At 49.9% G+C, this 24,580-nt stretch overlaps 2 protein-coding genes across 3 annotated transcripts; one reads left to right on the forward strand and one right to left on the reverse strand.

Moving 5' to 3' along the window:
* Positions 1 to 49: 49 nt before the first annotated feature.
* Positions 50 to 3,714, forward strand: NPPC (natriuretic peptide C). Its single transcript, XM_058031009.1, has 3 exons — positions 50 to 261; positions 1,641 to 1,935; positions 3,305 to 3,714. Exons 1-2 carry the CDS (start codon positions 169 to 171, stop codon positions 1,920 to 1,922), a joined length of 375 nt encoding a protein of 124 aa, XP_057886992.1. The 5' UTR covers positions 50 to 168; the 3' UTR covers positions 1,923 to 1,935; positions 3,305 to 3,714.
* A 41-nt stretch (positions 3,715 to 3,755) lies between these two features.
* Positions 3,756 to 24,365, reverse strand: COPS7B (COP9 signalosome subunit 7B). 2 transcript variants are annotated; one of them, XM_058031008.1, is made up of 8 exons: positions 24,309 to 24,365; positions 23,303 to 23,423; positions 19,959 to 20,134; positions 18,721 to 18,796; positions 17,101 to 17,189; positions 16,312 to 16,514; positions 14,965 to 15,070; positions 3,756 to 13,675 (listed from the first exon to the last, which is right to left on the reverse strand). In XM_058031008.1, exons 3-8 carry the CDS (start codon positions 20,118 to 20,120, stop codon positions 13,517 to 13,519), a joined length of 795 nt encoding a protein of 264 aa, XP_057886991.1. In that variant the 5' UTR covers positions 20,121 to 20,134; positions 23,303 to 23,423; positions 24,309 to 24,365; the 3' UTR covers positions 3,756 to 13,516. The 2 variants fall into 2 exon arrangements, with proteins under 2 accessions (XP_057886991.1, XP_057886989.1); XM_058031006.1 differs by lacking the exons at positions 23,303 to 23,423; positions 24,309 to 24,365 and adding an exon at positions 21,991 to 22,036.
* Between the last annotated feature and the right edge of the window lie 215 nt (positions 24,366 to 24,580).

The raw sequence follows: 24,580 nt of genomic DNA on the forward strand, positions 1-24,580 counted from the left end.
GAATGAAGCAGAAAGCAGCCCAAGTTCACTAGCTCGGCACTTCGCAGGCGGCAGGAGGGACCTCGGGGCTCCGCTCTGAACTTTGCCTGCCGCCGGTGCCGTCCTCTCCCCGGGGCTGCGCTCGGCTCCCCGCTGCCCCCCGGCCCCCCTGCCGCTCGGCCCCGCAGGATGCAGATCTCACCCTTGCTGGCTGGTGGACTTTTACTCGCGCTGCTCTCCGTCAGGCTGGAGGCGAAGCCGGCGTCTCAGCTCCCACAGAAGGTACGGCTGGAGCTTTCTCTTTTCTCCGGCTCTTCCTCCTCTCCCGGTCCCGCTCAGAGCTCTAAGGGTGCAGGGGGAATCTGGGGTGCCTGTGGGGTGGCAGACTCATTGCAAAGAGGAGTTTTTCTCTCCGCATGGGCTGTTTGTCTGCAAGGGGGACTCCCTGCTTCTCCAGGCTGTCCCGAACGTCCGGAGGCTGGAGTGGGACGCGGTGCAGCCCGCGGGATCGGGGCAGGGGAGGCGGCAGTGCGCTCCCCGCAGTCACCCTGGGACCCCTCCGTGCCGGGCACCGGGAGGGGAGCAGAGCCGGAGCGGGGCAGCAGCAGGTGCACGGGGGACAGGGTGCGGGAGCAGAGCCCTCCGGGCAGTCCCGGCCAAACAGGCCGGGCAGGGACACACAGGTGGCTGTCCCGTCCCCGCGTGCCCCATGGAGAAGGGGCGCCCCAAATGAGAGTGTCCCAAGGACCTGGTTGTCCCGAGATGCTGAGGACGAGGGATGTGCCCGAGGCCACCGACACTGGGTGGTGCTGCCCTGAGCTCTGGGCACAGAGATGGGGACCCGGTCTGACGAGTGCCCCAGGGCAGCAGTGGGATGGGAGTGGCGGTGTCCCTAAGGCACCGGGGTGCAGGCTGAAGAAAGTGTTGATACAGGGGGATTTTGGGAAAATTAATGAGGATGAACATTTCCAGGGCTTGGTGGGCAGCAGCTCTGAGCAGGGAGAGAGATGGAAGGCCTGGGAGATGGGGGAACAGTAAGGAAGGAGGTGTGTCCCTCTAATTGTGGGTCAGAATTCGAGGATTGGGAGGACACAGAGAGCATTAACTGGGGGAGGGAGCAGCAGGGAGGAGGATCCCTGACCTCCCCGCCATTGCTGGGGACAGTCTGCAAGGCAGTGCACGGGGAGCTGTGGGGTAGGACCCCTGCCCGTAATCTGAAGAGGTCTGTAAACTGGTGAGGGATGCAGTGACCGAAGTGATCTGAAATGAAAGGACCTGCCAGCTTTCAGACCCCTTCAGATTATGGCTGGGGGGAGGACGGGATGGAAGGGGACGACTGGTTAGTGACAGCAGCACAGTTGAGGTGTGCAGCACCACCAGCCCTTTGGTGGATATGCAGTGACCGGGACAGGAAGACACCGCTATGGTGTGGGTCGGGGGGATGCTCTGACCCCAGGGTAGGGAGCACGGATTTCGGGAGGGGAGAAGATGCCGTGGGCACAGCCGCGGGGTGATGGACTGCCCTGCCGGGCACAGACCCAGTCGAGAGTTTGCATCGCAGGGGGGCTACACCGACCCCTCTGCGCCTCCCTTACGGGAGGTCCCCAACACTGATGGGGATGGCTGGGGACGGCGGCGCTCTGACCCTCTCCTCCCCACAGGCCTCCCGCGGGTCGGCGGCAGCGGCGGCAGCGGCGGGTCCGCCCGAGGCGGCGGAGCGGGAGAAGGAGCGGGAGAAGGAGCGGAGCGGCGGCGGCGGCGGCTCGGGCCCGCGGGAGGCGCGGGAGGCGCGGGCCGAGGCGCGGCCGCGGGCGGGCTGGGCGCGGCTGCTGCAGGACCCGCCGGGCCGCCGCCACAAGGGCCTCCACAAGAAGGGCCTGGGCAAGGGCTGCTTCGGGCTCAAGCTGGATCGCATCGGCGCCATGAGCGGCCTCGGATGCTGAGGGACCCCTGGCGGTGAGTGCGCGGCCGGGCCGGGCCTGGACCGGGGCCGGGATGGGGCCGGGGGGCTGCGCTCCGGTACCGCGGGGGATGCGCAAGATGCGCTGCCCTGCGAACGCGGGATGTCACCGGGCGGGACTGCAGGTGCTCAGCCCGCTGAGCCTCGCAACCCCCGGCTTTGCTGGCGGGCAAAGGGGAGGACGCCAAAGGTGGCCTTATTCCATTCCCGTCCGGAATCCTCCTTGCCCTGCAGAAGGGTCAGAGACCCCAGCTGCTCCTGCAGCAGCTCACGCTGGATTCCCCCTAATTTGAGCTAGACCCGGGCAGGATGCAGGAGCAGCTCTGGTGCAGCCACATGTTCCTAGTTGCCCCCTCTGCTCGACGCACTTAGCTGACCTACAGATAGGCGTTGGGAGGGCAGGGTACCCCTGTGCGCCTGCAGCTGGAGTGTCAGGGAGGCTCCTATCCCAGCCATGCTCCAATGCTTTTAATTTAAGGAAAAACAACACATAAGTTCCCCAGGTGTCTTCTAGGTGTGGTGACAGCCACGAGTAGCACTTTCCGAACTGCAGCTTTGTATCTGAGCAAGTTATGGGAAGCTGGGAGGAGTTCCTCCCACGGTGCTTCACAGCCACTGTGCAGCAGCCAATGGGTGAAGGAGTGCCGCTTCTCCAAAGTGATGGGTTTGGGAAAAACAAGGCAGTGCCTCCCCTGCCAGGTCTCCCTGTGGGTACTGGGGACAGTGAGGCACGGTTGTGGCCTGGCCCTGCCAGCAGGACACACACAGATGAACTCACATTTTGGGAAGCACTTACCGCTGCTGCCCAGGCCACTTGTTCTTCTTCCCATGGCACAGCACTGCAGTAACACAACTGGGCACAGAGGGGACTGGATCCAGCATCCTGCTGCTCTGCAGGGCAATGGGAACAGCACAACCCAAAGGTGCCTACAGGATGGCAGTGCTGGTCTATGACCTGTCCTGGAGGGATGGGTGCTGTTTCTCTGCTCCCTCATTTAGAGACTCCTCAGTATTACCAAGTATTGCTAGCTTGGGGCTCCAAGAGGAACACACACACCCCATGTAGGCAGGGCACATCCCTTCTCTCTCACTAAACCCATCAGAACAAGAAAAAAAACTCCAACAGACACAAGGCCAGGAGGAGTAGCAGCTTCCCTCAGCTTCTCCCCTGAACACCAGCCAGAAAGCAAAGGGTGAATTTCCTTCTTAGCTTTAGCACAAGCAAAAAGCTCAGGGATGGCTTCTGCTGAGTCCAGCATCCCCCAGCCCCAGGCCACAGATACTTTGGCAGGGGTTTTGTCTGGGGATGGGTAAGGGGTGCTGCATGGCAAGTACTAAAGGGCACTTTGTTCTTGTTCCTTGCAGGGCTTTGAATCCGTAGTCCACTTTTTCCTACCACGCACGGCCAGACACGGCCATCCCCCAGGCAACACCTAGAGAAGCAGAGACCCCCTTGGAATGGACAAAAGATGTGGTTGTGTTTTTCTTTTTGGTACGAGGAGTCATGGCACCAACTGTTTTGGTTTTGTTATTTTTTTAACAAGTGCTCTCTATCTTATATATATTATATATACAAACACTCACCGAGACAAGGGACAGTGCTTTTCCAAGAGACTGATGAAGCCAGCTGTATAACATTGCTGTTTGTAAATTCATGTCATGCATAAATGTATTTATGTTGTAAAGCTATTTATATATTGTTTATAAAGAGATATTTATAAGAAAATTATTTATGTAACTAAATGAAAAGTCAAGCATTGTAACATTTTTTTGTCCTAAGTAGTTGAAAAACTTTAAAAAAAAAAATCATTCCGTGTGGCATTTTGTAACCTGTCTTTATTTATCAAATTCACATACAATTTAAATGTCAGATTGATTGATTTTAACAGAGCTAAAGAAGAAATTGTTCAGATGTTTTAGAAAAGTCAGGAGTGAGAGAAAGGCCAGCTGATATTTTAAGCTTTGATCCCATATGCAAAAGTAAACTTGTGCCCAATCCTGTGATGCTGTGAGGGACTGAATCCTGCCTGGCACTGCAGGACTCTGCAGACCCCAGCTGAGCTCCCTGCGAGAGCACACAGCCTCGGGCAGCACATCCATGCCCAGATCCCAAATGGCACCCGTGGAAATGAGCCCAGCACAGTTAACAGCCGAGCCCTGGATCCACAGCAGCGTGACAAGGGCAGCATCTGTCCCAGACGTGCTTTAACTGCTCCCAGCCCAAGCTCCAGCCCAAAGCTGCAGCTCTGTCACTGCTGCTGGATGGAGACGCCGTCCCTGCTGACAGCAACAAAGGGCCCGCGCTGGACCTGCCCCCGGCTGTGCTGCTGGGAGCAGCTTTGTGCCAGAGGCACTGCTATCCCAGGATCCAGTGGCCCACTAAGTGTCTTGTTGATATTCCCATCCGCCAGCCCTTTGCCACTAAGCTGTAAAGTCCCTTCCTCCAGCAGAGATTTATTTAACTGAGCCAGGGACAATACACAGACCAAAATATACCGAGGGCTGCCTGGTAAGGATTCATGGACACAGCTGTTGCTACAGCTTCTTGCTACGTAAAGTGCATGAAATAAATTGTTAAAATGACTTGGAGCTCTAAAGGAAACAGCAAGTGAGGGGGCGGGGAGTGCAGTAAACACACAAACTCCTGCTTGAAGGCTCTTTGGTCTCATTCTTCAAAGAGGCCTTAGAAAAAAAAAGAGTGGCAGGCGCCCAGCCCAGCCGTGACAGGAGTCACAAATTATGCCCTGGCCATTGTAGTGGGCTGGGAAACAACGAGCATTATGTTCTGCTGGGCTCCGGTGCCTAGGACAGGGCAAAGAGAAAGTCACCGAGACCCAGAGGCTGAGCGAGCCTTTTCCTTAGCAACCAGCAGGAAACCATAGAAACCTCCAGCCAGACTCACCCCAGCTCTGACAGAACACTGGGTGAACAGAACAAGAGGATTCATCCAGACACCCACAGCTCAATCATCAGGTTAGGAGTGCATAGGGGACATTTCTGACCTCGCATGAGCACGGGTACCCACCTCGCAGTGCCCACAGGATTTTGCTGGACAGGGAGCAGCAGCTGATGGACCACATAAGATGTTGCCTATGGGGAACAAAATCAACACCCTGGCAGGGAGGGAGGCAGGATGGCCAAGTGGCAGCTCCCATAGGGAATGGCAACCCACTGTCAGGGCTCTGTAAGGCAAATACACCTCTGAAGGTCACCCTTCCAGCTCCACACATCTTTAGAGGGAAGGAGGGGCTGTATCAGGAGCTCCTAAAGGGATGCCCAATAGAGGGGACTGTCCACAGTCACTCAGGAAACCTAAAGGACAACAAGGAATTGCTTACTATAGACCTTGCACAGCCAGGTCCGAACAGAGATGTAAGAAGGTGGTGCTGCAGGTGCTGTTCAGGGTCCTGGTCCTTGAGCATGAAGCCAGAGTAGTGACCATGATAGAGTGACTGGCTGGGAGCAAGGTGGGGACAATTCCCCTTCCAGTTTTGGCTTTTTGCTGCAAGCCAGAGCTGAAATAAAACCACCTGCCTAGTGACAGAGGTCCTCAACACAGCAGCAGAGACTCAGCCTCAGGAATTTAATCCACACAATTTTACCACATAAGTGAGGCAGAACCTGAGATAAGGTTGGGAGATTGAAGATCACAGCCTGGGGTCATGTACAGTCTGGATTCCTGTTTCTCCTTGGCACCATTGTCCAAGAATAAAAGCACAGCCCACAGCATGGGTCCCTTCCATCCACTGGGCTTCCTGGGAAAAAGCAAGCCCAAGGAAAAGGGCAAAGCTGTATAGCAAAAGGCCATTAGCTTGGCAGAGAAAAGCAATCAGAGCTAGAGCTCCTGGTGCAGAGGGAGAGGATAACAGCTTGTTTCCTCACTTTCCTGCCTCTGGTCTGACCAGAGAGCCACCTGTCCCTTAGGATGTGGATTCCCACCAGCAGGACAGGAATATGTGCCCATGTGTGGTGATGATGTGCAAGAGAGAAGGCAGCACTCACTTGGGAAAGCTCAGATCCACCCAAGCTCAGCCCCTCTGTGGCACAGCCAGACCAGTGGGTCTGACAGGCAGAGTGGCACTGCCAGCAGAGGTCAGTTCTCAGAGCACTGATGAGCACTTTCCTGCTTCACTGGACAAGCAAGAATGGGAATCAGAAGTGGCTCATTAGAACACAGCAATCACCCAAAATGGCCACAACTGGGTCTCCCTGACAGGGGCTCAGTAGAAAACAAGGACAGCAAGAAAGAGGGGCCACAGGAATGTAATTAAGAGGCAAGGAGGCATCTTGTGCAGCAAAAACAAATTCATCTTGCATCACTGCCTCCCCTGATGGCCAGCTAGGTCAGATCCTCACAACATCCCATTAAAGGATCCATGGCCAGCCCTGGAAAACTGCCCTGCTACATCCCAGCCCAGACAGCACAAGTGAACAACAGCTGTCCTGGATGCAAGGTGCAGCCTCAGGAGGTGGCATCTGATATCTCAACCACAGTGTCAGAGAATGGCCTTTAGCAGAGGTGTGTGCACACACCTGGAAGTGAGGGGAGAAGGAGTTCCAGGGTCTCCTGTCCATACTCAGGTCAAATTAGCACTCATGGGACCTACACATTTCCTGCACCACCAGCTGGATGAGCAGTACCCAATTCAGCTTTCAAATGGGAACACTTGTGATGTGATGTAGGAACAGCCTTGATTTCTCCTCTCCAGGAGCAATTCCTAGCAGGAGTTGAGCCATCAGCCCCCAGCCTGAAAAGGCACACAGCTCTCTAGTGGAAAAGGAAAAAGAGCTTTCTCCAGTGCTGCAGTACAAGTGCCTGGCAAAGCCCAAACAGGCTGGAGCAGACCTTGGAGCACTCACAACAGGGACACTGTTGCCTTCTCATGTGTGGGAAACCTGTTCTGTTCCCCCAGCCCATGTTCCACGCTTTTCCCTGGTACCATTCATGCAATTCTTCCCAGGTACTTATTGCTGAAGGGCTACAAAGCCCAGCTCTGGTGAGAGCAAATCCCAAAGCAATGAAGAAAAAGAGAAGCCCAGAGTCCCAGAGCAGGAGAGCAAAGGAATTTTCCATCTGGAAAGGGACTTGAGGCATGGAGCAGGGACTGCCAGGGGCAGCAACAAACATGCCCCTGCCACTTGCTCCAGGACTTCTCCAAGCATGGGCTGCTTCCCTCAGAATGCAGAAAAACAAAAGAGAAGGGATCACAGGGCGACTTCCAGAGGGAGCCTGCACCTGACACAAGCGTGAGTTAAAAACGAGAAGGGAATTGGATCCAGGCCCCTTCCTGTCAGTCAGCAACTAACCTTGTCAGGAGGGATGGCAGCACTAACTGAATCAGGCAATTCATTAGGTTGGGGCACACAGCAAAAGCCCACGCTCCCTGGAGCAGAACTACAGTGAAAATCCAGGGTAATGAGTTGCAAACTGCCTTTGTAAATGACACTTCTGCAGTGACTCTGGCAGGATGGGAAAAGAGCTAATAGGAAAATCATTAGGTGGCATCCCTTTGATATTGTTGAAAACTGCACAGGCTATTTTTCCTGCCCCCTCCATAATTAACCTGGTACATTACCCATAATACTCCAGGCTGAGAGTCCCACAATGGACCACCTTATCTGCATCAGGGGAAAAGAAAGGTATGCTACTTAAAAGGAAGACGACTCCTGGAAAAGCTTAAAAGGTGTTTAGATTTCCCCCCTACTGCACACACTCATCTTCTTCAACTCCATCAGCAACCAACCTCTGCCCAGCCAGACCAAAACCCTGTCACAGTCAGCAGGAAGGAGCAAGGCTGTCCTGGGAAATGCAGCTGCAGAGGAACTCATCTGCCCAAGGCTGCTCTCTGCAGCTGCAGCAGGAAGAGGACACAGTTCTGTGCTTTGCCCCTTATTTACAACACTGTCCTTGTCCTTGATTTCCGTTGTGCTAAAGCAGGCTACAGCCTGTGCCTCCTGAGATGCAGAACAGCTCTGAGGAGCAATGCCTACCCACCTGGCCTGTCTGCCAGCAAGGAGAGGTGTCATCTCAGAGTCGTGATGTAAAAGGTACAGCACCACAGCTGGCAGGTGATCCTGAAGGAACTGGTGCTCTCTAACAGCTGTGAAGGTGACAATGAAACACCAAGACGTTACTGACTGCATCAGCACAGAGCAGCCTTAGGACTGTGCTAATCATGAGACACTGAGTGAACCACGAGGGCTGGCGAGATAAACAGCATCTTTGGGAAGAATCTGAAGGGCAAGAGAACACTACTTCCAAACCTCATACCCATGAAAATACAGCCTATGGTCAGACAAGCTCCAAATACCACAAAGAGGCTGACCCCTGATGGAGCAAGGCTCTGCTTACCCACCCCAATCAGCTCTTCTGGAAACACAGAGCCTTCATGTGTGACTAGGGCATTTCAAAAACACCCTAATGATACAGATCCCAAAGGCTCTTTGGAGATCTGGAGATGTGGAAGTGTGTGCATCTTCTACTAGAATTAGAGCAAGCAAGGACTACTGGCACAAATTATTTTGTGCTTTGCGGGGAAGCATGTATTTCAGGATTGTTAAATGATCTTATGGCATCCCATTATTGCCTGGAATTTCCAGTGTGTATGTATGCACATTCACTAGAGCAAGGACATCTCTTCTTATCAACAAGAAAAAACTGTGGTCAAGCTACCACACTCAGGCAGTGGGGCATGTCATGAGATGTGCACACTGTACAAAGGAGCCTCCGTGCCTGTGGATTCACTGCCAGGGAGCAAAGTGCTGCTCTGCCCATTCCTTTGCCTGGCTGACCCACTGGAGAGGGGAGTAGCACTCCGGGGATGCTGAGAGGCAGGGTCAGCCCAGCCTGGGGGTAAACACACACTCTCTTTACAGTCACTTACCTCTGGGAGCTCTGAGGGAGGGCCAAACTTGAGGAACTATCAGCAAAATGTCAACAGTCCCTGAGAGACACGGACCTTGGTCATGGAGCAGAATGAAACAATGACATATTCCTAAAAACTCTGCTAGAAATTCAATCACACTGTCAGGCTAAAATTCCAAATTAACAATACAAGCTTGAGGTTACAAGGAGGAACTGAGATCTCTCTAAACTTTAATTTACCTTTCTTGATGCCCCTGGGTTACTCTCTTTCAGATTACACAAAAATATGCCATGCAGACTCAGGTTTTGGTTCCCTTGCATTAGGTCAGGTGTTATAGAGGACTTAGTGGGGTGGAAAAAAAACAACAGGAAACTTTGTGACCAGGTGCCTGAGATAGGGCTATCTGGGTCTATTGTGTTTGTTGGGCAGGTTCTTAATTTCCCCATTATTTAGAATAATAAAGAGCAAGGCTGTTTTTCTGCATTGCAGTTTGCAACAGGCTCAGACCAAAAATAGTAATCCCCAGCACCAACAGCCCCATGAATGCACAAGTTTGGGCTGCTTTATTGTGCAGGGGTGGGCTGTGTGTGGTTTCTAGCTTAGCTGAACTCATATAACCCTGTACAGAACTGAAAGTTTAGGAAAAGTCTGGTTTGCCCATGCAATTTATGTTCTAATACAGCTATCAGAGATAAGGGCACTCTTTCTTCTGTCTTCCCTGCAGTGAGTAAGCACAAGTCTGCTTGGCACACAGGGACCAATGCATTTTGCCCTCATAGGATAAGAACACTAAAACAAAAAACACCCTCTGGGGTCTGCATCCTTTTACATTCTTTCAGGAACTAAAAGATGTTCAGCAAAATTCACTTTGCAGGGCTGGTGGGAAAATTGCCACTTCTTTTGACCACTGTCTTCTGTAAGGAACAAAAGCTTCACTTTCTGCCCAAAAGCTTCACTCTGGAGAGCAGCTCTGCAGGTCCTACTCCTTTACATGATCCACGGAGAGAGACCTGCAAGCCTGAGAACAGCTCCACAAGCATCCACAAGATTTCTTAGGGCTGCACAAGATTGCAGATCAAGTCTCAAATCTGAAGACAGAAGGATCTGTCAGCATCACTGATTTTCCCTCCTGCTCTCAACACAAGAGTAAGCTGGCATTCAACTTAGCTAAGAAGGTGAGGAGGGAAGTAAAAGAAGAAGAGATTTTAATCCAAAACTTTTTTTTTTTTTCTTCTTTTAGAGACTGACATCAGCACTGCTTTATTGTGTTCCAGAACTGTCTGATGTTAGCTGGTATCAAGCGAGCCTCGGCAGGAGTGCCAGGGACATTTGTTAGCATGAGGCACAGCTTTAGGGCCAGGGCAGCCTACCAGCACTGCAATCAGCTGAGATCCTCTCTTCCATTTTCCAGCTCACTGCTCAATTCCATATTAAACAAGCACTAGTACAAGTGGAGCTGCAGAACACAAAGCTAGACAATAAAGCCCTGAAGAGCAGAGGGAAGGCAGTTTCCATCCACTTTCTTTCCCTCTGGGTGGAAAAGGCAAACAGAAGTTCAATAGCTCAAAGTCTGTCCTGCTGCAATCTCTGCAGCTGGAGCATCCCATTGCTGCCATAAACCAAAGCAGGGCAGGATGCTCACCCTGCACCAGGGAGCAGCTCCAGCAGGGCTCAGACAAGCTGTGTTGGCTGCCTCCAGCAGGCACAGGCAATCCATGGGAGTTTGCATCAAATCTGCCTCTGCTTCCCCCTCCCTCTCGTCCCCATAGCAGATCAGCTCCCTGGGCACTCCCCACATTCAGCCCCTAATTCACACAACTCTGCTCTGAGTTGCTGCCTTTCCTGTAGTCAACAGGACTCAACAGAGTCTTTGTCTGTTGTTGTTCTCAAAGAGCACAGCACCTCCTGCATCCTTTCCCATTAACAACTCTGCCTTCTGCTTCATTTCTGGAATAGCTTCTAACTCTTTCCTTCAAGCCAGATTCATTAACCAGCTGCTGCAGAGCTGTTTGCCTCCCCCAGGTACTCTGTGCATGTCATTTGTTAATGACTCATCTCAGCCTGGGCTCATTGCAGACATTCCCCTCCTTTTGCAGCACCAAGCCCTTTGCTGGCACACCAGGAAAGTCAAGCATGCAAACAGCTCCATCCCCTCCAACACACCAGTCCCTTCCCTGTCCTCTGTCACCAAAAGACATGGGACAGCTCTTTATTCAAAGTGCTATTTCCTCTCTTGCTGCTTTGCTGATCAAAGGCAATGTGAACCAAAGTGTAAATAAGATCCTCACCCCCAGCCAGGCTTTGAAAACAGCAAAAACACAAGAACAAACTCAAAAACTTCCAACCACAAAAGAAGCTTCAGTAAACTAATGTGACTCCTGAAATTGGCAGGGAATAAACATCAAGGGCACCAAACTCACATCTACCTCCCCAGCAGACTGTGGCTTGATGAGGAGCTAAAATGATTCCCAAAGGCATTTGTATTCCCCCTGCCACTTTGCAGGACTGATATTAAAAATGGAAAGAGGACCATAGAGCCTCACTACTCAAATCCAGTGAGGAAATGGATGACCAGCACATGGCAGCTGTCCACACAGCAGGCTAGAAACAGACACAGTCCATCTCCATCACAGACCTGGGAACACAAGCTCCACCTGCACCTCCTGAGATGATGTCAGCTGAACACTGTGAGAAGATGAGACAGGAGCTAATCCTGCCACTGCTTGGGAAACAGTTCCATTGAGTTACTGGTGAAAGCTTCGTGCTCTGGGCTTATCCACTTAACATCCTTGTTGCATTTCTAGGGGGAGAGAGAGCTGGTAAAGAATCAGAAGCCTGACCAGAATCAGAAGTGTCTGGGATTTGACTCAGAGGAAGCTGGAGGGAGAGTATTTTGATCCTCCTCTCCAGACTGAAAGCTGGTGTGCCTGCCCTGCAGGAGAAGAAAAGGAAAAGGATTTACTTTCACAAGTAAGCAAGTCCTGTGACTGAGGACTGCAAACACACAGATGGCAGAGAGTCCTGGTAGCAATAAGAGGAAGGCACATGCATTGCACGAGCAAATGCAGGTGACAGCTGGCTGCAGGACTGGAGCATTGTCACACTCCTCTGCTTAAACAGCTCCCCTGCCTGCCCAGGAAAAGAGCTTCTCTTTACACAAGTGAAATGCAGGAGCCAAATTTCAAAGCAGCACTCTGCTAGATGCAAAGGAAGGAACTGACTGGCCTAAGAGCACAACTCTGAACCTTCCACAACCAGGCATCAAAGCTGTTTAGGCTCAGGACACAGGTCTCAGCTACCAGCTTTGCCACACATCCTTCTGCACAAACCTGACAAAGATGAACGACTGACAAAACGTGAAGAGGCTTCCCTGTCTCCCAGATGCATCAGAGAGATCAGTCAGACTTCAGTCAACATACACCAAGAATCAAATATGCTCAAGTGAACAAGTGCCATTGGACAACAAGCCTAAAACAGCCTCCAAGTCAAGACTCCAGACTCTGACATTAAATCACCATTTTTAATTTTTTTTCTAAAATGTACTTTTTTATGAATTGCTGTTCCAATGCTTCCCCCTTAAAAAAAACCCTACACCGTGCCAAACTAGGTGCAAATCACCTGAAGTTAGTTTGTAACAAATAAAAAAAAACCCCACAAAACAAAGGCTGAAATGCTTTAGAATCACAACAATGTACAAAAAAAAAAAAAAAAAACCAAACAAAAAAAAAGGAGGAAAATACAACCTGAAAGTGTTCAAAATTCAGAAAGACTCATCAAGTCCATTGCTTCAGCAAGGGGATGCTGCTGCGACCCCTGCCAGTGGGTCCTGGGCCACCAGCCTGCCTCCATGCCAAACAGGCTCCTCTCCCACTGCCAGCATCCAAGGAAGAGAGAATGCATTACCCTTTGAAGGTATCAATGGGGGAAACAACTCACAAGCAGCTCTGGGAGGTCACATCACATTCAGGAGGAATAGTTTCTAGCATGCCCCTAACCACCTGCAAGGTCTGTGTGAAAGGGCAGCCTGCTTCCTCCTTATTGTACTGATGCCTCAGAGATGCAGAACAGTGCTTTAAATCTGTGAGAGATTAAAGGGCTTAGTAAGGGCAGTAAACAGACAGTTAAGTAAACAGCCCAGCACTGGAACTCATCTTCACAGAGCGAGGTAGTGTGAATTTCACCCCAGTTTAAAATAGACAGGGGTAGTGGAAAGGCTGAAGGCTTCCATGTAAAGCAGTTCCTGGCCTAGAAACCTTCCTGTGCTCCCTTTGGGAATGAAAAGATCTGTGCTGATGGCTTCCTCACTCCCAGCCTGGCTTTGGTAGCCACACTTCAATGGGATTCACATGCTTGCTAGAGAAGCTCTCCCATGATCTGATTCAGTAGAGCAGCTTCCTCAAGGTTAAGCAGCAATGAACTGGCTGGGAGGGAGCAAAACGGCCCACAGATATTTTGGTTTTTTCCTGCCCCTTTTGGTTAGTCCCTCTCTTTAAAAGTCCTTCTTGACAGGACCACAGCAGGGACACCCTGAAAACTCATAGGAGCTGCACAGTGTAACTTAGCCAGGTGCTGCTAACTGGGAGCTGTTCAAACAGGGCTTTTACTTGCCAGCTGGGAAGGGACTGGCCCAGAACCCACTGAAAAAGGAGACGCAGGCCCTTTTTGCTCCTCCTGTTGTCATTCCTGACTGAATGACATTAGATGGCATGTTCTAGTGACGGCTGGAGACCAGCCCTTTGACTTTGGACATCTTCTTTGTGGGCTGCCTTTGTTCTGTGTGTGGAGGGCACTCTCGCTCTACCAGCTGCTGTTCCATCTCCTGTGCCGACGACGAGGCTGTAGCTTTTAATGTTTTCTTTATGTTTGTGACCTGGCCAAGAAGAGACAGTGAATCAGCACCTGCTTCTTCCTCCCCTCACAGCAGACACTCTGTTTGTTCATAAACATATTGAAAAACCCCTGGAGTATAAGAGTGGAGATTATAAAAGAGACTCTCCCAGCAGTAACATGCTCTCCATTTGAGTTTAATAAAGGTAATGTTTCATCCTCATTTACAGACACAGCTGATAGTATTTCCAGGCTGGAATAACTAGGGATTACTTTTTTCCTAAGACACGGTGGCACAATATTGTACCACCCTTCTATCTGGCTGGAGAGACCTACTACTGCCTTGGTGGAGAAGGAGCTACCCTACCATTCTGTCAGCCAGAAGCAGGAAGGGGAAAGGAGACCATGAAGGAAAAATTTACTCTCAGGACAGAACTCAAAAAGCAAAAATGCCATTTGGCCTACCTGACTACCTGAGACACAGGTATTTGCTCAGGAGCAGGAAAAGAAATGGGTTTTGTGGGAAGTGGCAGTAATGTTTCTGCTACTCTGGCTGAAAAGGAGAGATACAGCACTAAGCACCATCCTTGATTCCCTGGAACTCTGCAGGACTCACCACAAATACAGTGAGCAAACCTTCAAAAAACCCCCAAGGTTCGGGAGTCAGGTGTGCCAACTCCAAGCCAAAGGCATGCGGCAAACCAAAAGTGCTATGGATACGGATAAGGCCTCCAAGCAGGTGCAAACATAAACCCGCAGGGATGATAACCTCTGATGCAGCGCCGTGGGAGCCCATGCCCGCCTCCCCAGGGCCGGGGCCCAGGGTCAGGGCCGGAGCGCGGGCTCGTGCTGCCACCTAGCGGCGGGAGCGCGCAGGGCCGGCCAGACGCGGGGGAGCCGCCGCGGGCACCTCCTCCCAGAGCAATTCAGACTCCGGAGATTTTTAACTACACTTGCACGTTTTACAGAGAAGTGGCTTTTACCCCCTGCCTGCCTTGTACGAAGGGAATAGAGTTGCAATAAAGATTTGTGGTAAAATCACAGTTTTCCTAATGAATCAATACAGGAAACCACAATTAGTGCAGTCACCTAGCCTAAATTTATAAAAATTTATCAATAAAAGGTCCACCCTGCTGGATGCCTGATGTTTGTGGTCATACTAGCACTCAGAAGCAGATGTGTTTTCCTTCTAGCCCGTGCCTGATTTGCATGATAGTCAGCCTGCTTCTGAGAGCAGTGACCATCAACCAGGTGTTTATTATAGAGATTATTTCCTTCAGCAAACAAACATTTATCCAACAGCATAGAGGCCTGAGATGACTCTGTACCCACCTCCATCTCTACCTGCTGCTGAGTTCGGTGGTGGTTCTCTTTGTACTGGTTGGCTCTAAGTACTTGCTGCTCAATTCCTAAAAGAACTGCTTCACAGCCATCACACCTGCAAGATACAAATGATGCCAAACAGTGTTTACAAATTCTCCCTGGAGCAGCTCAATCAGGCAATCTGAAAAGTCACGCTCATCTAAAAGTTTAAGAGATTATTAAATTTATACTTCCTGCTTAGAGTTGCAAAAAGCTGGCAAGAAAAAGCTTTGCTGTGTACTTGATGCATTTCTCAGCACTCTCTAGAGAGTCTGTGTTACCCTTACCATCAGAGAGTACCTGCAGGTTCAATGCACTTTCATTTTCCTTTTCAGAGAGAATTACAGCTTAAACAACACAGTATTCAAACACAAAATTTAAATTATAGAAAAAAGTAATATTGATATAATCCTCCTGGCCTGTTAAGTGTTCAAATGACAAGAGCACTCAGCATGGAACTCAGAACTGGAAAAGACAAAAAGGGAATTGGCAGTGGGTTCACTGTTACCTTCCAAACAATGCTGCAAGGTCCTGGAAGCTGTCAGAGCCCTCCCACCGTGATGGGACTGAGGGAGTTGGAGCAGAGAAGCAAAAAACCTGCCCCCACCACAGGACAGCATATTTGCCCAGCAGTTTAATTACTTTTTATGCACTCATTACCATAGCAACTAGGAAGCAATTCCCAGTCAGCTCAGGACCTGCAATGGGCTCCACAGTCTATGCAGGAATGTCTTTAGGTGGGAAGGGAATCCTACACAAAGATGAGAAACAGCTTCCTGGCAAAGGTACAGAGAGATAATGCCACAGTCCCACTACAGCTGCAGACAGGCTGCATTTGCAGGAGCAAAGAGAAGACAAAGCCACCTGAAACTTCAAACTTGAAGAAACATCCCATCCAAAGAGCTGTGATTCTTGAGAATTTGCCCACATAGTTCTCAAAAGAGTGAAAAAGGCTGAAAAGTAACAGCTCTGCCCTCATTATTAAGTGCTGCAGCTCCCACCACAGAACCATGAGTCCAGTTTGGCACCTCGTTCTGCAGAGTCCTTGACTCATCACTGGGGCTCTGCCATGTAAAAGCTACAGTGAGAGCAGAAGCTCACAGTGTGGTAGAGTTTGGCTTGATACAAAATACAAACTGAATCCCAGATGGGATCTTGGAAAACTTGCCCAACAGACTCCTCCTCCAGGTGCCTACTTATAGCATAAGACTCCTGATTAATGGAACATGGTGAAATTGAGCCAGCACTTGAAACTGTGAGGGGGAAAACAGGACAAGCTATGTACAAGGAATAAGGAGGGTGGAGAGACTGCCTCACCATTCCTGGAGTGTTTTGACAATGTTACTGATGTCCTTCTTCTGAATGTCTCTGCCAATACAAAAATCCACCTCTAACACCTGGTTTCGCTGATCCAACTTCCCCTGGATAATATCTGTGTAAACTGCTTCAATAATGAGATCTTCCAGCTCCCTCAGATTCCTCATATCCAGGTCCTTCAGCAACACAGAATAGGGAATGCACTAAAAACAGCAAGATCAAGAGTAAGTTAACAGTCCTAGAGCAAAATTAATGGCTAAGTCTCAAAAGGTTGAGACTCAAATGTTTATTGTATCCTACACTTTGACCTACAGGTGCAGCAGTGACTGATCATGGCAGAACAAATGCTTGCCAGCCTGTGAAATATTCTGACACAACTTTGGTAATTCCTGAAGCTTTGGTATAGTATAGCACATTCTAGAAGAAAAAAGGTAAATGGGATTGTAGAAGAAATTAAGAGTGTTGCATAATTTTCTCCAGAACAAAAAGTCAGTGTTTTAAAGAATCATTCTCCATCTCCAGCAGTGAAAAAAGCCATACAAAGTTCCCAGACTTTCCTAACCAATCTGCATGTCAGTTCAGACACCCCCACACTTCACCCATGGAAGTCCACTAAGTCAATATCCCAAATGCACAAGGAGAGAACACTGTACCCTACATGTGCCTTCACAGTACAGGATTTTTTTGTGAGTACCCATGCAGTCTGATACAACTTCAGTGCTCTGGAATGGATGCCATTTTCTAAAACAAAACCAAGAGACAACAGCTGTCAAACCCCACACGCTTTACCTTCATTCGGGAAGCCAGGCTCACGATCGTCAAGTGCTTCAGCTTGTTTTTCTGAGTCACTGTTAATTCAGGCAGGTTATCTTTGTTTGCTGTTAATGTCAAAAAGACAAGATTCAGGACTCCACTTTGAAAATTGCATAATCCAGGCTGCAGAACTCCAGGCTAGTCATGCTACACTACACCCTGAAATACTGAACACCTCCAGCTAATGTGGGTGCTGGCTGGTGAGCAGAACGTGCTGCTGCAGAAAAACTGGCACAAACAGGGAGAGAAGGGGAAAAGTTAAGAACAACTTGGCAATTCCATTCTTATCTGCTTCTTTAGTAATTCTGGTTCTGGAATTATAAGGTAATTCATAACTGGTGCCCTGCTGAAACAGTTGGTCAATGGCTTTGTTGCTACCAAGTAATTTTTGTTTCATTAACAAGCTGACAGAAAAAAATCTTCCCCCTTTGCTGATGTGGTTGCAAATACAGCTGGTTTTATTTCTCTGAAGAGCTGCAGAATTTAAACTGCAAAGTACCAAGCTGAGGAAGAGAGCAGAAATCATTAATCTAGATGGCCACACTGTCACTGTATTATATCCATGTGCCTCATGAATATTTAAAAAGAGAAAGGAAACTGGCAGCCCTCCAAAGCCAAGAAACTCTTTAAAACATCTACTTTAATGGAAATTAGTGTTTCAGGGCCACTCAAGTTCTCCCATCCATCCCACCTCATCCAATGCTCTTCATTTTGACTGCTTTTCCCCCTTCCTCTTTCTTCACTAGAAAAGGAAGAATGAACTGTGCTGTCACACTGACACAAGAGCATGGACAGCAAGCACATCCTCTAATCAGTCACAGACTTCATGAGGCTCATGTTGCTCCACAGACACTGGAATTTCCAGTCCTTGCACTTACAGATGCCACTGCTCCTTACAGGAACTAGATAGCTCATCCACCACCCTGAGAAACAGCACTATGACAGAATTATTTGTCACACTCTGTAATGGTCTGGATGAGGCTGCTACCCACAAATGAAGCATTAAATTGTAGCAGAATGGAAGCATAAGCATTAGAGATAAAAGCACATTTCAACAGATACAAAGATGATTCACACATAGTCTTTCTAAAGCTGTATAAAAGTCATTATTTCAACTTGTATTCTAGCTAAGAAATTATTCACTTTGTTTCAGCAATGCCGTCACAGAATAAAAGGTTATCTCACAAAGCATATAGGTTTTTATAAATAATGCAGAACAATTTTGTCTAAGTTTTCTGCGGTTTCCATAAGTGGTGTTATCTAAATTTCCATAGAGATGTCTGAAATTTCCCTCTTCAGAGGTAAGTGGCCTGTGAACATCACTGAATTCTGCTGCAGATGAATTCAACCCAGCACTGCAGTCCCATCCAAAGCAGCAGCACCCGGAGTCTCTAACCCTTCCTTTCATTTTTAGCAAGGAAAAAGCACACATGACCCAGACCCCCTACAGACAATTCTCCTCCTAAGCAACTCCTGTTCCTGGATGCTTTCACCCAGCCACACTACACCAGGCATGTAAGGAAGCCAAGAATTGCCTCTGACAGTCCTGAAGGGCAGCCCAGTCCCAGCCTCAGCAAAGGGGCAGCAGTCTCTTACCCACATAGTCCCGGTAGGTTCCGTATGCAAACAGGTTCAGCAGCTGGAAATAAGCAGCATTAGAGCCCTCAGCAAGCTGGATGGGGAGAAAAGAAACATCACATAAAATGGGCAACACAACCCTGAAAGGCACCTTCTCCAGAGAATGGCTGAAGTCTGCACAGGACTGAAGCAGAAAAGCAATTATAATCCCAAGCTGGACCCTTCCCTCTTAAGGCCTCTAGAGCAGCAAATTTCAGGAGTTTTAGAGTCAAGGTGATCCAGGCATTTCTATGTACTGGAACTTAACTCCAGTTTGGACTGTCAATGCTTTTTGGGAGGTAAAAGAAAAAAGCAAATCTTAACCCAGCTGACAACCTACAGGGCCACTCCTCTTATCAGGTGATAAGCAAGCAGGTGATGGTGATGGCTGGTGAGGATCCTGTGAAAGCTGGGACAGTTTACCTGCAGAGCCACCACAGCTTCAAGCAAAGCAAGCTGGGACACTGCACTGGAGTGCACTTGGAGGTAACAGCTCCTCTCTTGCTGCAAACACTTCACTGGAATAATGGCAGCACCAAGCAGTGATTTTTATTGATTGGGTTTTTAATACCATTACCTGCACACAAACCCAGGAAAAAGCCAGCATTTGTCATTTGATACTGAATAACCATTGAGGTGCTTTTGTGCATATTTAAGGGCCTGTTTGGAAAGCCAAACTTGCTGTGCACTGTGTTACTCCAGCTGCACAGACATTCAGCTTAGATTCCTTCATTGTAGAAGAGGCAGGGGCTGGCAAAGCACTCTCAGCAAGAGCTCTGGAACTTGCTTTCCACCTTGGTTTGCAATGGTTTGGATTTGGTTACCACCCAGGCCTGATACACTAGACATCTGTTCACAAAGACTTTTGGAGAGCACTGAAGTTCTGCTTTCCAGGACAGTAAAGAAGTAGAAAGGGATTTTTTCCTTGTTGGCTGCCAAAGTGCCTTCTTAAAACTCCTACTGTGCTGCTGCCAGGTTTTTGCTGTGCTAGCAATTGCCTTAAGGTAGCAAAGCTTTCTATAGGTGTTCTTTAACACCTAACATATACAGGCAAAAGCAAGGTCAGTCTCTTATTCAAAAACATCTCTCAACCCAGGTAAATTGCAACAGGCCTTCCTGGCACAGAAATTTCACCCACAGGCTGCCTGTGGAAACTTCTGGAGATCCCTTATGCCAGTAGTGCAGAAGGGGAAATAGAATAAAAACTCAACTCTTACCTCTTTCACATTTGTTAACTCCAACAGCTCTCCAAAGACATAAACCCCAGGAGCTTCCAGCACTTGATTTATAAGAGCAGTCAGAGCTGAGCCACTTGTTCCTTTGGCTAGTAAAATGAACTGCTCTAGAAGATTGCAGGATGGCTTCTGTTCTCCTGCCATTCTAGGTTTTCAATCTGTCAGTAAAAGAACATAATATTAACACATCCTTTCTCCTCTGCTGGGCTCTGCCTGCCAGGGGATCAGGAGGAGCTCAGCACAGCAACACTTCAGCTGCCAGCCTTTTCTTCAGCATTCAGGGGGCAGGCCAAAACCCAGCAGGTTCAACTGCTGATTTAGCTGGGGAGCAAGGATGAGTCCTACAATTTCTAAGCAAAATTTCTGTCTGAGCAGTTCCCTAAAACTTATAACACAAGAGTTTAGATTTCATGCTGCTTTCAGACTTTTCCTTCTAGTGATGCTGCCAAACAATGCCAACTGTAAAGATGCTTATTGATACACTTGACTGACTTCCTCCTTCCTCATCCTCCAAAGCAGCAACGACCAGAACTCCCTGTGAGGGACTGATGCACTCTGCATGCCCACACACCCACCTTTTCCCTTGACTCTGCCTATTGATACAGTGTGAATTGCACAGAATTCCCATTGCTTCCTGAGCCCAAAAGGCAAAAACAACTGTGAGGGGCCTGTAAGCAGCTCCCCTGTCTGCACTGGGCAGTTCAAGTGTTTGGGGTTAACTGGGAAGCTTCAGTGACAAAAATTTCCTTTCTACAAAGGCTTTATTTAAGTCCCTGTAAAGAGAATCTTTGTCTTCTGCTGCTGCCTGACATTTCTGGTGTGCATGCTGTCTCCCAGCACCAACATGATGCTTTTGAAATGTAAACCACTATTTATTAACAAGTTCCACAAAATGAGCTGTTTGTTTACAAACAACCAAGACAAAACTTCCCAAGCATGTTATTCAGAGACCAAACAAAGGACTGAGCAGATAAGGCAGGTTTTGTGTTCTGTTTGTATGGGATAATTATCAAGCAGAGGGCACAACCTTGATGAAACCCAAACAGCAGAGAACCTGTCTGGCTCTGTGTGACCCACACCCACCCTTGTGGGGGCAGCACAGTCACACGGGGGCTTTGCTGCTCCACCAGGCCTAACCAAATTAAGGCTTGTGAAGGCATCACAGCTTCCTGTGTTAGTCAACTTCTAAAAATACACTTCACTTTGTTCTATTGCACCTGCAGGTACACACGGTCTGAGCTTTAGAGGGCAGCCTTTAACACTCTCCACACTGAGACATCTCAGCCCCCCACGTCTCTCTGGGGTTCTCTCCACCAGGGGCACACGTGCAGCCTGGCTGAACAGCACCTCAGCTCTGCCAGAAATCCCTGCACTACACAACAGTCAGTGTGCCTGCCTGACACATCAGCGTGCTCCCTCTGCTCACAGAGAGGACAATTTCCTCACGAGACAATATGGATTGACTGTGCTGGGAATGAGATTCAGATTTCACAGTTCTTTTGTCCTCCCTCATAGGCGATCAAACCACACGCTGGTGTGTGAGGTTACAAAAGACCGCCTGGCTGTATCCATGCCCTAGTAGGGAAGAAATGCCAATTCTCTGCCCCTTTCCAAATAAATGTTCAAACAACTGCGGTGCTATTGCAAGCTGTGTGCACACCCGTGTCACAGGGAACACCTCGCTGCTTCCAAAGCCCGTTCACCCCGGGGAGAAGTGACTGAAATACAGCACACCCTCCAACGTAACCTGTCCAAAGGCTATAACAACCCAAGCAGAGGGACAAGCCGGGCTTCTCTCGCGGCCAGGCCTTTCTCAGGTAGCTCAAGGAGTTTCAGGGCGGGAAGCGGCCCGCAGACTCTGCAGCAGGAGGGCGGGGGTTTCCCGGCCCTGCCGTTCTCCAGACCCCTGGCAGAGCCCTCGGGCCCCACCGGGCCCCGCCGCAGGGTGTAATTTACCGGGGCTCCCCCACGGCCGCCCCTATTCCCGGGAGGCCTCTCCCAGCCCCGGCATTACCTCTCCGCTCCCGGCCTCCCGTCCCGCCGCTCCCGGCGCCGAACCCGCCGCGCCTCAAGCCGCCATGATGGCGGCGCCGGTGTCCGCGCGCGGCTCCTTCCCCCCGGAACGCGCGGGCCGCGCCGAACGTTCCGGCCCATCCCGGCGGCCGCGAGCAGCGGGGACCGCGGCCCGGCATCCCCGGGGGACCGGGATGGGGACCGGGATGGCGGTGCTGGCACCGACACGGCCGTGCTCCAGCAGCCACGGAGCAAACTGCATGAGCTTATGCTGCAACAGCTGCTCCGCTGCGTCCCAGCAGCTGTTCCAGCATAAGCATTAAAATTCCTGCATCTCTTTTAGGGGACGCGAGGTCCTGTGGCAGCATCACAGGGGTTTGCACCCCAAAATAACCCGTGCAAAGGGCTGCTGTTGTAAGGCCACTTCGCCATTAGAAGTGGGGCCATTATTAGATTGGATGGAACAGACTCCCCAGGGAAGTGATCACAGCCCAAGGAGTGTTTGGACAGCACCCTCAGGCACAACGTGGGATTCCTGGGGCTGTCCTGGGCAAGGACAGGAGTTGGGCTCGATGACCCTTGTGAGTCCCTTCCCACTCAGGATATTCTATGATTCTACCAGCTGAGCCTCTCAGGCCAGTCCTCCTGGGAAATGGCAAGAGATGGAGTGAAGATAGAACTGATTTTGAACTCCATAGAAAAATGGTCCATACAAATATAAACCAAAGGGCAGAGCTCTGGCTGTGACACGGGGGTGCAGGGAGGGAACTGGAAGGGTTAAGATCCTCCCCAGGGCATAAATCAGGAGCCAAAAGATGCTTGAAAGGGTATCACAATAAGGGTGAAAACAAAAGGGAACTGGGGATTGTTAACCTCCCCAAGGTTTGTAGGCTCATCCATGCCGTGTTGTGAACAAAATGTTAAAAATCCTTCAGCTGAGAGCAAAGTGCTTCTGGCTTTCAGTCAGCAAGTCCCTGAAGATCATCAAATCATGGACCAGCATGGTCAGGAGGGGGGAACTTTCAAGGAATGAACATCAGAAACTATTAGGGAAACTGATGGGGCTTAGCCTGTGTCTCAGAGCCATCTCCAGCAGGTCCCTGGGGTCCCATCACCCAGCAGAGAAGGGGTGTCAGACAAGGGCAGAGATGCAGGTGTTGGAATGCTGTTGTGACACTCTGGGCTTCAGAGCAAATTGGATGTGAAAAACCAAGCCCTGCACAACAAGGGAACTCAGCCAGGGCTATAACAAGCCAGCCAGTAATTTACTTAAGCCACACTTAGCCCTCATCTGCACAGGGAGGGAGAATTACCTCTTTAATCACATCCTAACCAGGCCCATGGTTCATCCTGCAGACAGGCTGGGACAGTTGCCTTGGACAAGCAATGTGTGGCCTCCTTTTTCCCAACACTCACCACAGCTCGAATTCCAGGCTGAAACAGAAATGGAAATATATGATTGTGAGCTATTTTCCTTGGATTCTGCAACCTTTTGCCAGAGCCTGAGGGTAAAAATCATCTGTTAGCCCCATGTAGGTCAGCCAGGAGTCCCTGTCCTGGTACCTCCCAACTGCTGCCAGCCAGCCTGGCTGACCTGGACTTTGGAGGACAGCATCAGCTAAGCTCAGCTTTTGGGGTGGATTTTTGTTTTTAAGAGGAAAAATATGTGGATGTCCAGCTGCCTCAGTCCCTTTTAAACAGCTATTGCAACCTCTTGCTCCACCCACGCAGCTCTGTGTGTGCCAGGAGATGTTAATCCATTTTATCTTTTAATGTTGGCATTATCTCTTGACTCACCCCACCTCTTCCCCTTGTGATTCTGCAGTCCAGGTCCCCTTTAGGCAGCACACAATTCATTATTTCCCTGCACTGCCACAGTAATGTCCCCAAACAGTGGGGTCCTGGACCCCCAGAGTCTGAGGACACCTGAGCTCCCCAAGGAGAGGGCCAACAGTGAAAACACTTCTGTGTTTCTTGTATTTTCCCTTGTATTTCATTGCTCACCTTGTGGGCTTCCACGACCCTTCATTCATTCATCCCCATTCCCTGCAGCTGCCAGCACCCAACTCCAGAGCATGGTGAGGGGGAGCTCCCAGGCCCTGCTGAAAAGTTTCCAACCTCTCTTTATTTCCCAGGATGCAGGGACTGAGCTGCTTGCAGGACTCTCAGCCAGGCAAGGAGTGATGTCTGGGTGGCTGCAGATGTGAAGTTGTACAACCTCTCCCAACAGGTGTGGGGAGGGATGAAGCCCCAGCTGGGGCTCTCTGAACTATCTCCCAGTTACTCTGCTCTGCAGAAACACCAAAGGAACTCCTTTACCTGCACCTTGAGAACAGCTGCTGCAGAAGCAGAGAGCAGGCTGGAGGCATCTTCTCACCTGCAGTGGTGGCTCAGAAGCTGCCACACCTGCCAGAGATGTGAAGGAAAGGTTTTCAGTTCCAAGTGGCACCAAAAGACAGAGGGATTTGCAGCAACTTTCTTGCAAGGAGGTTTTTAAGATGATGTGCTCAAGAGTGCTGTTTGTGTTAATGCAGCCCAAGGACTGTGAGAGATCCCAGGGTTTTGTCACCCTGAGTTGTGCTGCCACGTGT

The sequence above is a fragment of the Melospiza georgiana genome, chromosome 10 (assembly GCF_028018845.1).
Source record: "Melospiza georgiana isolate bMelGeo1 chromosome 10, bMelGeo1.pri, whole genome shotgun sequence".
NCBI lineage: Eukaryota > Metazoa > Chordata > Aves > Passeriformes > Passerellidae > Melospiza > Melospiza georgiana.

Coding starts and splice junctions, on each gene's coding strand:
- NPPC (XM_058031009.1), top strand. CDS start 169: ATGCAGATCTCACCCTTGCTGGCTGGTGGACTTTTACTCGCGCTGCTC. Junction 262..1,640: donor CGTCTCAGCTCCCACAGAAG/GTACGGCTGGAG, acceptor TCCTCCCCACAG/GCCTCCCGCGGGTCGGCGGC.
- COPS7B (XM_058031008.1), bottom strand. CDS start 20,120: ATGGCAGGAGAACAGAAGCCATCCTGCAATCTTCTAGAGCAGTTCATT. Junction 15,071..16,311: donor GTCAAAACACTCCAGGAATG/GTGAGGCAGTCT, acceptor TGTATCTTGCAG/GTGTGATGGCTGTGAAGCAG. Junction 13,676..14,964: donor AGCAGCAGGTAGAGATGGAG/GTGGGTACAGAG, acceptor CTTCTTGGCCAG/GTCACAAACATAAAGAAAAC.